This window comes from Molossus molossus, unplaced genomic scaffold (genome assembly GCF_014108415.1).
Source record: "Molossus molossus isolate mMolMol1 unplaced genomic scaffold, mMolMol1.p scaffold_m16_p_13, whole genome shotgun sequence".
NCBI classification, from domain to species: Eukaryota; Metazoa; Chordata; class Mammalia; order Chiroptera; family Molossidae; genus Molossus; species Molossus molossus.
The window spans coordinates 92,765,122-92,777,101 of NW_023425348.1; the positions used below are offsets into that span (position 1 = coordinate 92,765,122).

Here is an 11,980-nt window from a genome sequence, read left to right on the forward strand (position 1 = left end):
CTGCGGGGCCGCGGCCCTGGCCAGCCTTCCGCGCGCGCGGCCCGGCTGCGGTTGCCATGGCTGCAGGCGGCGAGGGGGCGCGCGGCCCGACGCCCCGCCCCACCGCGGCTCAGGCCCGCCCTCCTGGCCCGCCCTCCCCGCCTGCGCCGCTGCCGCGGAGGTGCGGGGTTCGGGGGCTGCGGGAGGTGTAGCCGGGCCGCGGCGAGGACGCGAGGCGAGGGGGCCGCGCCAGGCCTGAAGCCGAGGCAGGGCCGGACCGCCCTCGCCACGCCCGCCAGCCCGCCCGGGATGCGGAGCTGAGGCCCAGCATGGCCGGCCCGGGCCCCACCTTCCCGTTGCACCGGCTCGTCTGGGCGAACCGGCACCGCGAACTGGAGGCCGCGCTGCACAGCCGCCAGGTGAGGCCCGCCGGGCGCCCGGGCCGTCCTCCGGCCACCCCATCCAAAGCCGTGACCTCCATCCTGGAAGCCTCCTGTCCCTGTTCAGCGCCGCAGCCGCTTCCCCGCTCGCCCTCCCTGGCCCGCTCGAAGCCTAGGTGACCTGCACCTCTCGCTGGAGTCCGGCCTCGGCTCCCAGCGCTGGGCCTCGCCCGGCTCCCCGCTTCCCACTGCATCCAGCCCTGACCTCTCGCCGCACCACCCCTGAGCCGGGCAGAGAACGAGCAGCCCGGTCCTGGTCCCCAGGCCGGTCCAAACTCTGACAGCCGCAGCTCCACCTCTACCTGACCAGGCCCCGCCACTGGGCCCACAGCTCTGTTCCTGGCAAAGCACAGGGGACTTGGGCAGGCCTTCCCACCTGCCCTTTCTCCATCCCTGCAGGGACAACCGCGCTCCCTCTGCCATTTCCACCGCCCATCTGCCTTATTTCCCCTAGTGATTCCCAACTCTGTTCAGCCCTGTGGTTTTCTTACTGCTGCCTCTCTTACCTACCCTGTGCTGAGTGTCCCCTCTCCCCCAGCACGACATTGAACAGGAGGACCCCCGGGGGCGCACCCCCCTAGAGCTGGCTGTTTCCCTGGGGAACCTGGAGTCTGTGAGAGTTCTCCTTCGACACAATGCCAACGTGGGCAAAGAGAGCTGTCAGGGCTGGGCAGGTACTGTAGAGGGCAGAGGGGCTCCCTTGAGGGTGACAGCAGGGTTGGTGAGTGGCCAGGCCTGGGGCCATCAAGAAAGCACCCCTCAGCAGCTTGGTGCCCCCAGTCCTACAGGAGGCGGTCAGCACTGGGGACCCTGAGATGGTGCAGCTGGTGCTCCAGTATCGAGACTACCAGAGGGCCACAAAGAGGCTGGCTGGCATTCCGGAATTGCTCAACAAACTCCGCCAGGTACCACGGGGCTCAGAGGTGTGGCCGTAAGGGACAGAGTACCATGGCAGAGGACTGTGACAGATAGCATGGGGTCACCCGATCAAGCGTGCCTGGCCTTGGAGCAGCTTGTGCAGCATGCTTTCCCAACACTGTCATGAAGCCCTCTCTTGACCCCAGCCTAGGATCACATGGACAAGGGTGGGCCCTCCGGGAGGAGGGTCTCCCGAAGGGCCCGCATTGAGGGTCTCCCAGTGCCAGAAGTCTCCACAGAGCTTTAGAGACCGTGGGCTTCCTGGTGAACGCAGACTTTCTGGAGGGAGGAGTTCATCCAACTCTACAGATGTGCCCTGCACTCCTGGAATACCTGTCCACCCTTCTCAAAGCACACAGTGTGGGAGGGGAAGCTGGGAGAGCATGCTACTCCCGCCGCCACCCCAGGGGCAGGCGCAGAGGGGGTCCTTGTACCCCCTTTACAGATGAGGATTCTGGGACCCAGAGCAGGCAGGAGCTCCCTCAGGGCCCCCAGCAGGCCAGCATCCAGGTCGAGACTGGACCCTAGGCCTCCAGATGCGTGTAGCCTGATACTCGGAGGCCTTTTTAGGACACCAGTTGGTCCACCCTTTCCTGGGCGGGGTTTGGTTGTGGTGGGGGCATAGCAGGGTCAGGCAGTGCATCAGGACTTGCCAAAGGGCTGGGCTCCCGAAGGGGTCTGCAGACAAGGAGCTGGCCGGGCCCACTGGCTGCCAGGATTAGGCAGGGCCCTGACAGGTGCTCTGATCTGTCTCAGGCCCCTGATTTCTACGTGGAGATGAAGTGGGAGTTTACCAGCTGGGGTGAGTGGGGAACTGCTCGGCTCCCAGGGAACTGGGGTGGTATCTTTGGTACCCTGGTAACCTCTTAGCCCCCCTGCAGTGCCCCTCGTGTCCAAGATGTGCCCGAGTGATGTGTACCGTGTATGGAAGCGGGGTGAGAGCCTACGGGTGGACACCAGTCTTCTGGGCTTTGAGCACATGACCTGGCAGCGTGGCCGGAGGAGCTTCATCTTCAAGGGCCAGGGTGAGTTCTGGGAGGCCCACTCCGGGCTCCAGAGACTCTCCTGTGGCTTGTGAAGGCAGTGCCGTCCGCTCTTTCCACTCTCCAGATGTGCGAATGGAGGTTGGGGGGGAGGGGACCCGGGGACCCAGGGACAGAGGCTGCGCCCACTTAGCAGCAGGTGGCTGAGGGTACCATGATGGTTTCCCACCCACTGCCTGGGGTCTAGCACTGATTTTCCCCCCTCTTGCACCCCTCTGGCTGGCAGAGGCAGGAGCCCTGGTGATGGAAGTGGACCATGACCGGCAGGTGGTGCACACGGAGACGCTGGGGCTCACCCTGCACGAGCCGGAAGCACTGCTGGCCGCCATGCGGCCCAGCGAGGAGCATGTGGCCAGTCGTCTCACCTCTCCTATCGTCTCCACCCACCTGGACACCCGGAATGTGGCTTTTGAGAGGTTAGTTGGGGCCTGGCCACACTGCAGGTGGTGCCCTGGCTGCTCCTGGTGCAGGCCTCTGGGAGGCTGAGCTCCTTGCGGAGGCTGCTCAGATGGGGGAGGGGCTCACTGCAGGCCAGCTCAGCGGCCCCCGGGACTGGCCACCTGTGCACCCTGTGGCGACCTTCGAGCCTGTCTACACTGGCAGCTGGCTTCCTGGGGAAGAGGCTAGGTTCCCAGTTTCTGGACTCCTGACCTTGCATGTTTTCCCATAAAAATAAGGACTTAGGCCGCGGTTTAGGACATGTCTGCACCACAGTTGGCCCCTCAGTAGTATCGCTGTGTTTGGGCCAGAGTAGTCCTTTGTGGGCAGCCTAGGAGTCTGACCCATTGGGCCAGAGTGTTATTTCTGTGCCTATCTATGCTCCAATTCTGACAAGACTTCAGAAACACTTATAAGAAATACCAGTTTTATTGAGATATCATTTTCAGTACCATCCAGTCTACCTATTTCAAGTGTACAGTTCACAGATATGCAACCATCACCACAGTCAATTTTAGGACATTTCATCACCTCAGAAAGAAACCCTGTATCCTTTACCTATCAACTCCCATCCCCTAGGCCCTCCCCCATCCCTACCGATCTACTTTCTGACTCTATAGATTTGCCTCCCATCCTATGTACTTTGAAGCACAAAGGTTTTTTTGGTTTGTTTGTTTGTTTTAAAGAATAGTTTATTGGTTTTTAAAGAGAAAGGAAGGGAGAAAAACATCGATGTGAGAGAGCAACATCAACCGGTTGCCTCCTGTACAACCCCCACTGGGGATCGAGCCTGCAACATGGGCATGTGCCCTGACTGGGAGTCGAACCTGCAACCCTTTGGTGCACAGGGTGATGCCCAACCGAGCCACAGCAGACAGGGTGAAGTACAAAAGTTTTTAATGTTTATGAAGTTCAGTTTATCTATTTTTGTCGTCATTGCCTGTACTTTCAGTTTCATAGCAAACAATACTTTGCCAAATCCAACCAAAGTCATGAAGATTTTCCCCTATGTTTTCTTTTGTGAGTTTTAGTTTTTGCTCTTACCTTTCAGTCTTTGATCCATTTTGAGTTGATGTTTATATATGGTGGAAGGTAAGGGTTCAACTCCATTCTTTTGCCTGTGACTATTCAGTTGTCCCAGCACGATTTTTTAAAAGGACTGTTATTTTCCCCATTGAATGGTCATGATACCCATGGAACATCAGCTGAGCATAGATGTATGTGTTGATTTCTGGACTCTCACGTCTATCCCATCCATCTATATGTCTGCTTTGTTCCAGTACCACACCATCTTAGTTGGTATTGCTTTGTAGTAAGTTTTGAAATCGGAAAGTGTGAGTCTTCTAACTTTGTTCTTCTTTCTCAGGATTATTTTGGGTATTCTGATTCCCTTGCAATTTCATATGAATTCCCAATTCAGCTTCTCAGTTTCTACAAAGAAGTCAGGTGGGGTTCAGAGTCGAATTTTCAACCATGGTTTCCCAACTGCAGTTGGTTGACTCCATGGATGCAAAGGGCTGACTATAATTAAGTTTGAGGGGGGTCAGAAGTTATAGAGAGTTTCAGTTGCATGGGCGTCAATACCACTACCCCCCCCCCCATTGTTCGAGGAGCAATTGTATACATTTTACACTTCTTTTTCTTTCTTTTCTTTTTTTTTACCCTCACCTGAGGACATTTTTCCATTTTTTGTTCAGGTAGAGTGGAAGGGAGAGAGAGAAACATCCACGTGAAAGGGATACATCGAGTGGCTGCCATCCGCATGACCCAACCAGGGCCGGGGACAAACTGTAACCGAGGTACATGCCCTTAGTGGGAACCGAACCCGGGTCTCTCTGGACCGCAGGCCGACGCTCTAACCGCTGAGCAAAACCGGCCAGGGCCACGCTTCTTTTGATAAATTTATTTTAAGTGTTTTATTCTTTTTGATGCTATTATAAATGAAATTGTTTTCTTTATTGTATTTTTGAATTGTTCATTGCAAATTTATAAAAATGCATTTGATTTTTGTGTTTGATCTGATATCCTGCAATATTGTTAATCTCAAAAAACTCATTTTTTTAGTTTTAATGGATTTTTAGTGGATTACTTATGATAGTTATATGTAAGAGTATGTCATCCTTTAATAGAGATAGTATTCTTTCTTTCTAATCTGGATTTTTTAAATTTCTTTTTCTTGTCTAACTGCTTTGGCTAGAATTGCCAGTAAAATGTTGAATAAAAGTGGCAGGCACATGCCTGGCCGCTGTGACTCCGTGATTGAGCATTGACCCTGCACCAAGAGGTCACTGGTTTGATTTCCGGTCAGGGCACATGCCCAGGTTGTGGGCCAAACCCCCAGTGGGAGGAGGCATGCAGGAGGCGGCCAATTGGTGTTCTCATTGATGTTTCTCGCTCCCTCTCCCTTTCTCTCTTTCTAAAAATAAATTAATAAATTATAAAAAAAGAAGAAGTGGCAGGCACAGACATCTTTGTCTTATTTCTCACTTTAGGGGGAAAGTATTCAATCTTTTACCATTGAGTGTGGTGTTAGTTGTGGGTGCACTTCATCAGGTTGAGGAAGTTTACTTCTATCCCTACTTTGTTAAGCGTTTTTATCATGAAAGGGTTTGAATTTTGTCAGATGCTCTTTTCTGTCTATTCATATGATCATGTGACTTTAAAAATTCTACTGATAAATGTTACATCAATTGATTTTCAGGTGTTGAATCAACCTTGTATTTCTGGGATAAATTCCACTTAGTCATGGTGTATAATTGTTTTCATACGTTGCTAGATTTGGTTGACTAGTGTTTTGTTGTTGTTGTTGTTTTTATCCTCACCCAAGGACAATTTTCCATTTTTTATTCAGATAGAGTGGGAGGGAGGGAGAGAGAGAGAAATATCAATGTGAAAGGGACACATAGAGTGGTCACCACCCGCACGACCCAACCAGGGCCGGGGACAAACCGCAACCGAGGTACATGCCCTTAGCGGGAACCGAACCCGGGTCTCTCCAGACCGCAGGCCGACACTCTAACTACTGAGCCAAACTGGCCAGGATTGTAGTTTTCTTTTCTTTGTCTGGTTTTAGTATCTGGACAATGCCTCATAGGATGAGTTAGGCAGTATTATCTCCTTGTCTATTTTTTGCAAGAGTTTGTGAATAATTGGTATTAATTCTTTAAATGTTTGGTGGGATTTATTGGTGAAGCCATCTGGGACTGGGCTTTTCTTTGTGAGTAGTTATTGTATTACCAATTCAATCTCTTTACTTGTTGCAAGTCTGTTAGATTATTTCTTCTTGAGTTTGTTTTGATAGTTTTTGTCCTTTTAGGATTTGTCCATTTCATCTAAAATATAATTTGTTTGGGAACAATTGTTCATTATATTATTTTATAATCCTTTTTATTTCTGTAATGTTAGTAGCCATGCCCCTCTTTTTTTTTTAATGTTTTTTTTCTTTCTTTTATTGATTTTAGAGAGAGAAGAAAGAGAGGGAGAGAGAGATAGAAACATCAATGAGAGAGAACATCGATTGGCCACCTCCTGCATGCCCCCCACTGGGGATTGGGCCCACAACCTGGGCATGTGCCCTCACCGGGAATCAAACCAGCGACCTCTTGGTGCAGGGTTGATGCTCAACCACTGAGCCACACTGGCCGGGCTTAATATGTTTTTATTGATTTTTTTAGAGAGAGAGATAGAAACATCCACGTGAGAGAGATACATCGGTCGGCTGCCTCCTGCATGCCCCCCACTGGGGATCAAGCCCGACACCTGGGCATGTGCCCTGACTGGAAATTGAACCAGGACCTCTTGGGATAATGCTCAGTCCACGGAGCCACACTGTCCAGGCAGCAATGGCCCCTCTTTTATTTCTGATTTTAGTCATTTGAGTCTCGTCTCTTTCCTTAGCCAATCTAGCTAAAAGTGTGTCGATTTTGTTGATCTTTTCAAAGAACTAGCTTTTGGTTTAATTGATTTTCTTTATTGTTTTTCTAATCTGTATTTCATTAATTTTCACTCTAATGTTTATTATTTCCTTCCTTATGTTTGTTGTGGGTTTAGTATGCGCTTTTCCCAGTATCGTAATATGGAACATTAGGTTATTGATTTGAGGTTTCTTCTTTCTTAATGTAGTCATTTACAGCTATGAGTTTTCTTCTAAGCAACACTTTAGCTGGGTCCCCTAAGTTTTGATCTGTTGTTCTCATTTCCATTCATCTCAAAGTGTTTTCTGATTTCCCTCTTGATTTAATTATTTGATCCTTTGGTTATTTAGGAGTACGTTATTTGTTTTCCACGTATTTGTGAGTTTCCAAATCTTTTTCTGTTACTAAATTCTAGTTTTATTTTATTGTGATTAGAGAACACACATTGTGTGATTTCTCTCCTTTAAATTTTACTGAGGCTTCTTTTATGGCCTCGCATATGGTTTATCCTGAAGAATGTTCCGTGTGCACTTGAGAAGAATGTGTATTCTGTCGTTGTTGGGTGGAGTGTTCTAAGGAAGTCTAACTAAGTCTAGTTTTTTTTTTTTATCACCTAAGGATGTTTTTCCACTGATTTTCAGACAGAGTGGGAGAGACGGAGGGAAGGAGAGAGAGAGAAAGATCGGTGTGAGAGAGACACATCGATTGGTTGCCTCCCACACGACCCCAACCAGTGCCAGGGATTGAACCGAAACCAAGGTACATGCCCTTGACCGGAATCAAACCCAGCGACTCTTTGGTCCTCATGCTGTAGCTCTAATTGCTGAGCCCAACTGGCTAGGGTGAATCAGACATACTTTTATTTTTAACTTTTTATTATGAAAAACTTCAAATATATATATATGAAAGAAGAGAGAATAGCATGATAGACTCATTACAGAGTCAACATTTGTCAACACTATGCCAATCTTGTTGAATCTACCCTTCCTCACCTGTCTTCTTCTTCTCTTCCCCTGGTCTGTTCTAAAGCACGTCTGGGTGGTTTATCACTTCAACAGCAAACGCTTCTGGACGTGCCTCTCACGTATAAGGCTGTTTATAAACCCAGCCCAACACCATGCTCGTCCTAACAGAACCAGCAATAACCCCTCATACCTCTAGTCCCAGTCCTCATCCACTTGTCTCCGCTCCAGGCATCTTCAGGGTCTCTGTGTGTTTCATGGCGAGAAGGCTAACCGGAGGGGGTCTTTGGAAGGGAAGGCTTTGGCCAGGGTTTGGGGGTGCAGGTCCTCATGAACTCCTGTTTGGTCTGTTTCAGGAACAAATGTGGTATCTGGGGCTGGCGGTCTGAGAAGATGGAAACTGTTAGCGGCTACGAGGCCAAGGCAGGAGAGGCTCCTGGTGGGGGCTGGGGTAGGAGACAATCCCGGGAACTCCGCTCCTTCTCCACATCCACCCACGTGGAGGGAGAGACAGAGGGGCCTGTGGGCTCTGGAAGCCCTGCGTGGCCTTGGGGATTCCGTGGAGCCCAAGCATCCAGCCCCTCCTGAGCACGTGGGGATCACCCACAGCATGGACCCCCTCCCAAGTTCCCGAGATGGAACCAGGACCATTTTCCCCTCATTAGTGTCTTCCCGGGGTTTAGACACTGCCATCTCCTCCACTGTGGGGAGCGAGATCTCAGCTGTCCCTGGGGACGGGAGGACTTTGGTCCTGTGCTGGTGAGGCTGAGTGTGGAGAACAGGCTCTGAGCCCCCAGCTCCCCCTGTACCCCCAGGTGTACAGTGCCACCAATGTGGAGCTGGTGACACGCACACGCACGGAGCACCTCTCTGATCAGGACAAGTCGAGGAGCAAAGGTAAACCCAGGTGCGCCTGCTGCTGCCCAGTCACACCATGTGGTGGGGTCACCCTGGTCTGGGGGGCCAGAGTATCTGGGACAAGCTGGGGGGTCACCCCCTTCCTATCTCCCACTTGACAGGAGGCTCCCAGGGTGGGTATAGGGAGGGGGCAGTGTGAGGGCAGTGGCCCAAAGCCCCTCATGGGCTCCTGCCCTCTCCTCAGGGGGGAAGACTCCGCTCCAGTCCTTCCTGGGGATGGCCCAGCAGCACTCCTCCCGCAACGGGGTGAGCCGGGGCTGGGGGCAGGGCTGGGGGCTGCGGGCCGGGCCGGCAGGTGCTGTCCTGAGCGCTAAGCAGGGTCCTGGGGCCCACCCAGGGTCCTGTGCAGCAGGCAGCCAGCCCCACCAACCCCACAGCCATTTCCCCCGACGAATACTTTGACCCCAACTTCAGCCTGGAGTCACGGAACATCGGCCGCCCCATTGAGATGTCCAGCAAAGTACAGAGGTGAGGTCTTGGGGCTACTTGGGGACTTCCCTCTATGACAGGGACCCTGCCTAGTTCTCCTGAGCTCTGACAGACTCTTGTCACACTTGGGTCTACCAGAGTAGGGGACCCACTCACTTAGCTGACTTCCCTCTAGACTCCACTCCTTGGGGACAGGAGCCAGGTCTGTCTTATCCATGGTCCTCGGCACCGAGCTTGGGGCTTGGACCAGAGGATGGTCACTCTGGTGAATGAGCAAATGAATGGGCGGCAACACCACCCATGTACGGTTTTCCGTTCGATTGAATGAGCACTGGCTGGGGTCAGCGCGGAGCAGAGCGGGAAGGGCCCGCGGCTCTGCCACCTCCTGGCTTTGTTGCCTGAGGAACTGTCTTCCCCTCCGAGTCTGGTTTCCTCAGTAGATGAGAGGTCACACTTGGCCAGCTGCTCACGAGGGTCTGATGAGCCGTGACATAGAGCTTATGATGGGCCCAGCACTGTCCCAGGCACCTCTCTCGGCCACCAGTGCATTCGAACCACGGCAGTCCTGAGCTACCGCTGTGCTGGACCCAAAGGCACTGTGACGTGTGAGGCGCTGGCCAGCGGAGGGCTGCGGAGGAGGTCGGGGCGGCAGACGAGACCCAGCCTTGTCCTCATGTAGACGAGTTGACCTGGCACAGACTACCATAGGCTCCAGCCTGGGCCCAGCGTCTGGGGCAGCTCAGGCCACAGGGCCCGATGGTCACCAGCTCCTGGAAAAAGCCGGCAGGGGCAACCGAGCCGAGAAGAGGGTACCCCAGGCAGAGGGCAGGAGTAAAGGCAGGTGTCCGGAGTGGGAGGGCTTCAGCAGAGGGGCCACCAGAGGTTCCTTGACCCACGTCCTGCGGTTGGCTGGGCAGATTCAAAGCAACACTGTGGCTGAGCGAGGAGCACCCGCTTTCCCTGGGTAACCAGGTGACGCCCATCATTGACCTGATGGCCATCAGCAATGCTCACTTTGCCAAGCTGCGTGACTTCATCACCCTTCGCCTCCCACCCGGCTTCCCAGTCAAGATTGGTGAGAGGGAGGATGGGCCTCAGGCAGCTCCAGGGGGTGGGGTGGACGTGGCTGCGGGGCCAGCACAGGTGGGTCTGTGGCCACAGTGGCTCAGGCTTGGCTGTCTCCTCACAGAGATTCCCCTTTTCCATGTGCTCAATGCCCGCATCACCTTCGGCAACCTGTGTGGCTGTGACGAGCCCCTGAGCTCGGTGTGGGTGCCGGCCCCCGGCTCTGCTGTCGCAGCTTCAGGTACTACTGTGGAGGGAGGGGCCGCACGGCTCACTGGCGTCTGAGTCCTGGGCGCTGAGCGTGGTCCTTCTGCCACCCCAGGGAGCCCTTTCCCATGCGAGGTGGACCCCACTGTGTTCGAGGTGCCTGAGGGGTACAGCGTGCTGGGGGCAGAGCGCGAGCCCCCCCGCGACGAGGACGACGACCTGCTGCAGTTCGCCATCCAGCAGAGCCTGCTTGAGGCTGGCACAGAGGCGGAGCAGGTGGGGTGCGGGCAGGGCTGGGCCCTGGGCAGGGGCACGGGTGGCAGGGGTGACAGCTCTGGGCTCTGGCTGCTGCAGGTGACTGTCTGGGAAGCCCTGACCAACACGCGGCCTGGTGCCCACCGTCCTGCCCAAGCCACGGCATATGCGGAGCAGCTTCAGCTGGAGCGGTGAGGTCCTCTAGGACCTACGAGACCCATGTCTCAGCCCTGCCCTGCCTCAGGGACCTGCCAGCCAGGACGTGTTGGCTGATGGGGGTGGGTAGCAGGGAGGTGCTGGTCCCAGGACCCCATGCCCTTGTCAAGGTCACCTTCCATCAGCACCACTGCTCACCACCAAAGGCAGCATGTGGGATGGGAAGACAGGGCCCCACTGTGTCTGTTCTTTCTGGGGTCCCAGGTCCCAGCTACCCTGTCCTTATCCTTGTCCTTCAAAGCCATGTTCCAGCCCTTGCCCCCCCCCCCCAGCCTTGGTGCTCACCAGTCTGCTCTCCCTCTCGCACCTTTCCTGCAAGGGCCCTCCAGGAAAGCCTGCGGATGTCCACAGAGCCCAGGGGCCCGGGATCCCCCCACAGGACACCCCCAGCCCTGGCCGCCCCAAGCTTTGAGGAGCAGCTTCGCCTGGCCCTGGAGCTGTCCTCCCAGGAACAGGAGGAGCGGGAGCGGCGAGGGCAGCAGGAGGAGGAGGACTTGCAGCGGATCCTGCGGCTCTCGCTCACCGAGCACTGAGCACTGAGCGCCCAGCCCCTGCCAGGGCTGTCCAGGCCACTCCCCACCGCTTTTGTAACTTATTTATTTATAAACTAAACTCTGCTGCTGGGTTTGGGGCCTGGAGCGCTGGGGGTGGGCTTGCGTTGCAGACCAAGATGGAAATAAAGAGAACTTCGGCGGCAGCCTTGCTCTGTTCAATGGGGGCCGGGGGGGGGGCGGGCCGGACTATGGGCGATGGCCTCAGACCTGGGCTCGGGTTTCGTCACGGCCCCCTTAGCCTCTCTGAGCCTCGATTTCCTCAGCTGTAGAATGAGACCACTTTTCAGCTCCCACCCCAGGGCCGCCAGGAGGGTAAAATGAGCGGCATGTGTCAAGTACCCGCACAAACTAGGTGCTCACAATCATCAGCTCCCCTGAGCCCTGTCCACCCCTGCAGACCAGCCCTCCTGCCATTCGGTCCCTTTCCCAGAAGCCACTCGTGCTCCGCGTGAGGGGGACGAGCCTTCAGGCGGGGTCCTGCTCTGGCTGCATACTCCATGGGGTGCTGTAGGCAAGTCACTTCCCCGTCACCCTGCTGGCCGGCCTGCTCACCTCCCAGGTGCCCGGAGCACCCCGTCCGCCTCAGGAGTCAGTTCTAAATCCTTCCTGACTTCCCCCGAAGTTTTGCGTGTCTCCCAGTGG

The 11,980-nt window shown here is 54.5% G+C and overlaps 1 protein-coding gene across 2 annotated transcripts; it reads left to right on the forward strand.

Annotated features, from left to right (window-relative positions):
- Positions 1-289: 289 nt before the first annotated feature.
- On the forward strand, positions 290-11,471 carry ANKRD13D (ankyrin repeat domain 13D). Of its 2 annotated transcripts, none has more exons than XM_036259948.1 (15): positions 290-398; positions 958-1,093; positions 1,200-1,324; positions 2,094-2,139; positions 2,219-2,362; positions 2,607-2,796; positions 8,051-8,117; positions 8,510-8,591; positions 8,797-8,858; positions 8,950-9,080; positions 9,959-10,116; positions 10,231-10,347; positions 10,429-10,589; positions 10,668-10,759; positions 11,104-11,469. In XM_036259948.1, the coding sequence occupies exons 1-15, from the start codon at positions 309-311 to the stop codon at positions 11,315-11,317; spliced, it is 1,815 nt and encodes a 604-aa protein (XP_036115841.1). In that variant the 5' UTR covers positions 290-308; the 3' UTR covers positions 11,318-11,469. The 2 variants fall into 2 exon arrangements, with proteins under 2 accessions (XP_036115841.1, XP_036115843.1); XM_036259950.1 differs by having other exon boundaries at positions 309-398; positions 8,962-9,080; positions 11,104-11,471.
- Positions 11,472-11,980: the final 509 nt, after the last annotated feature.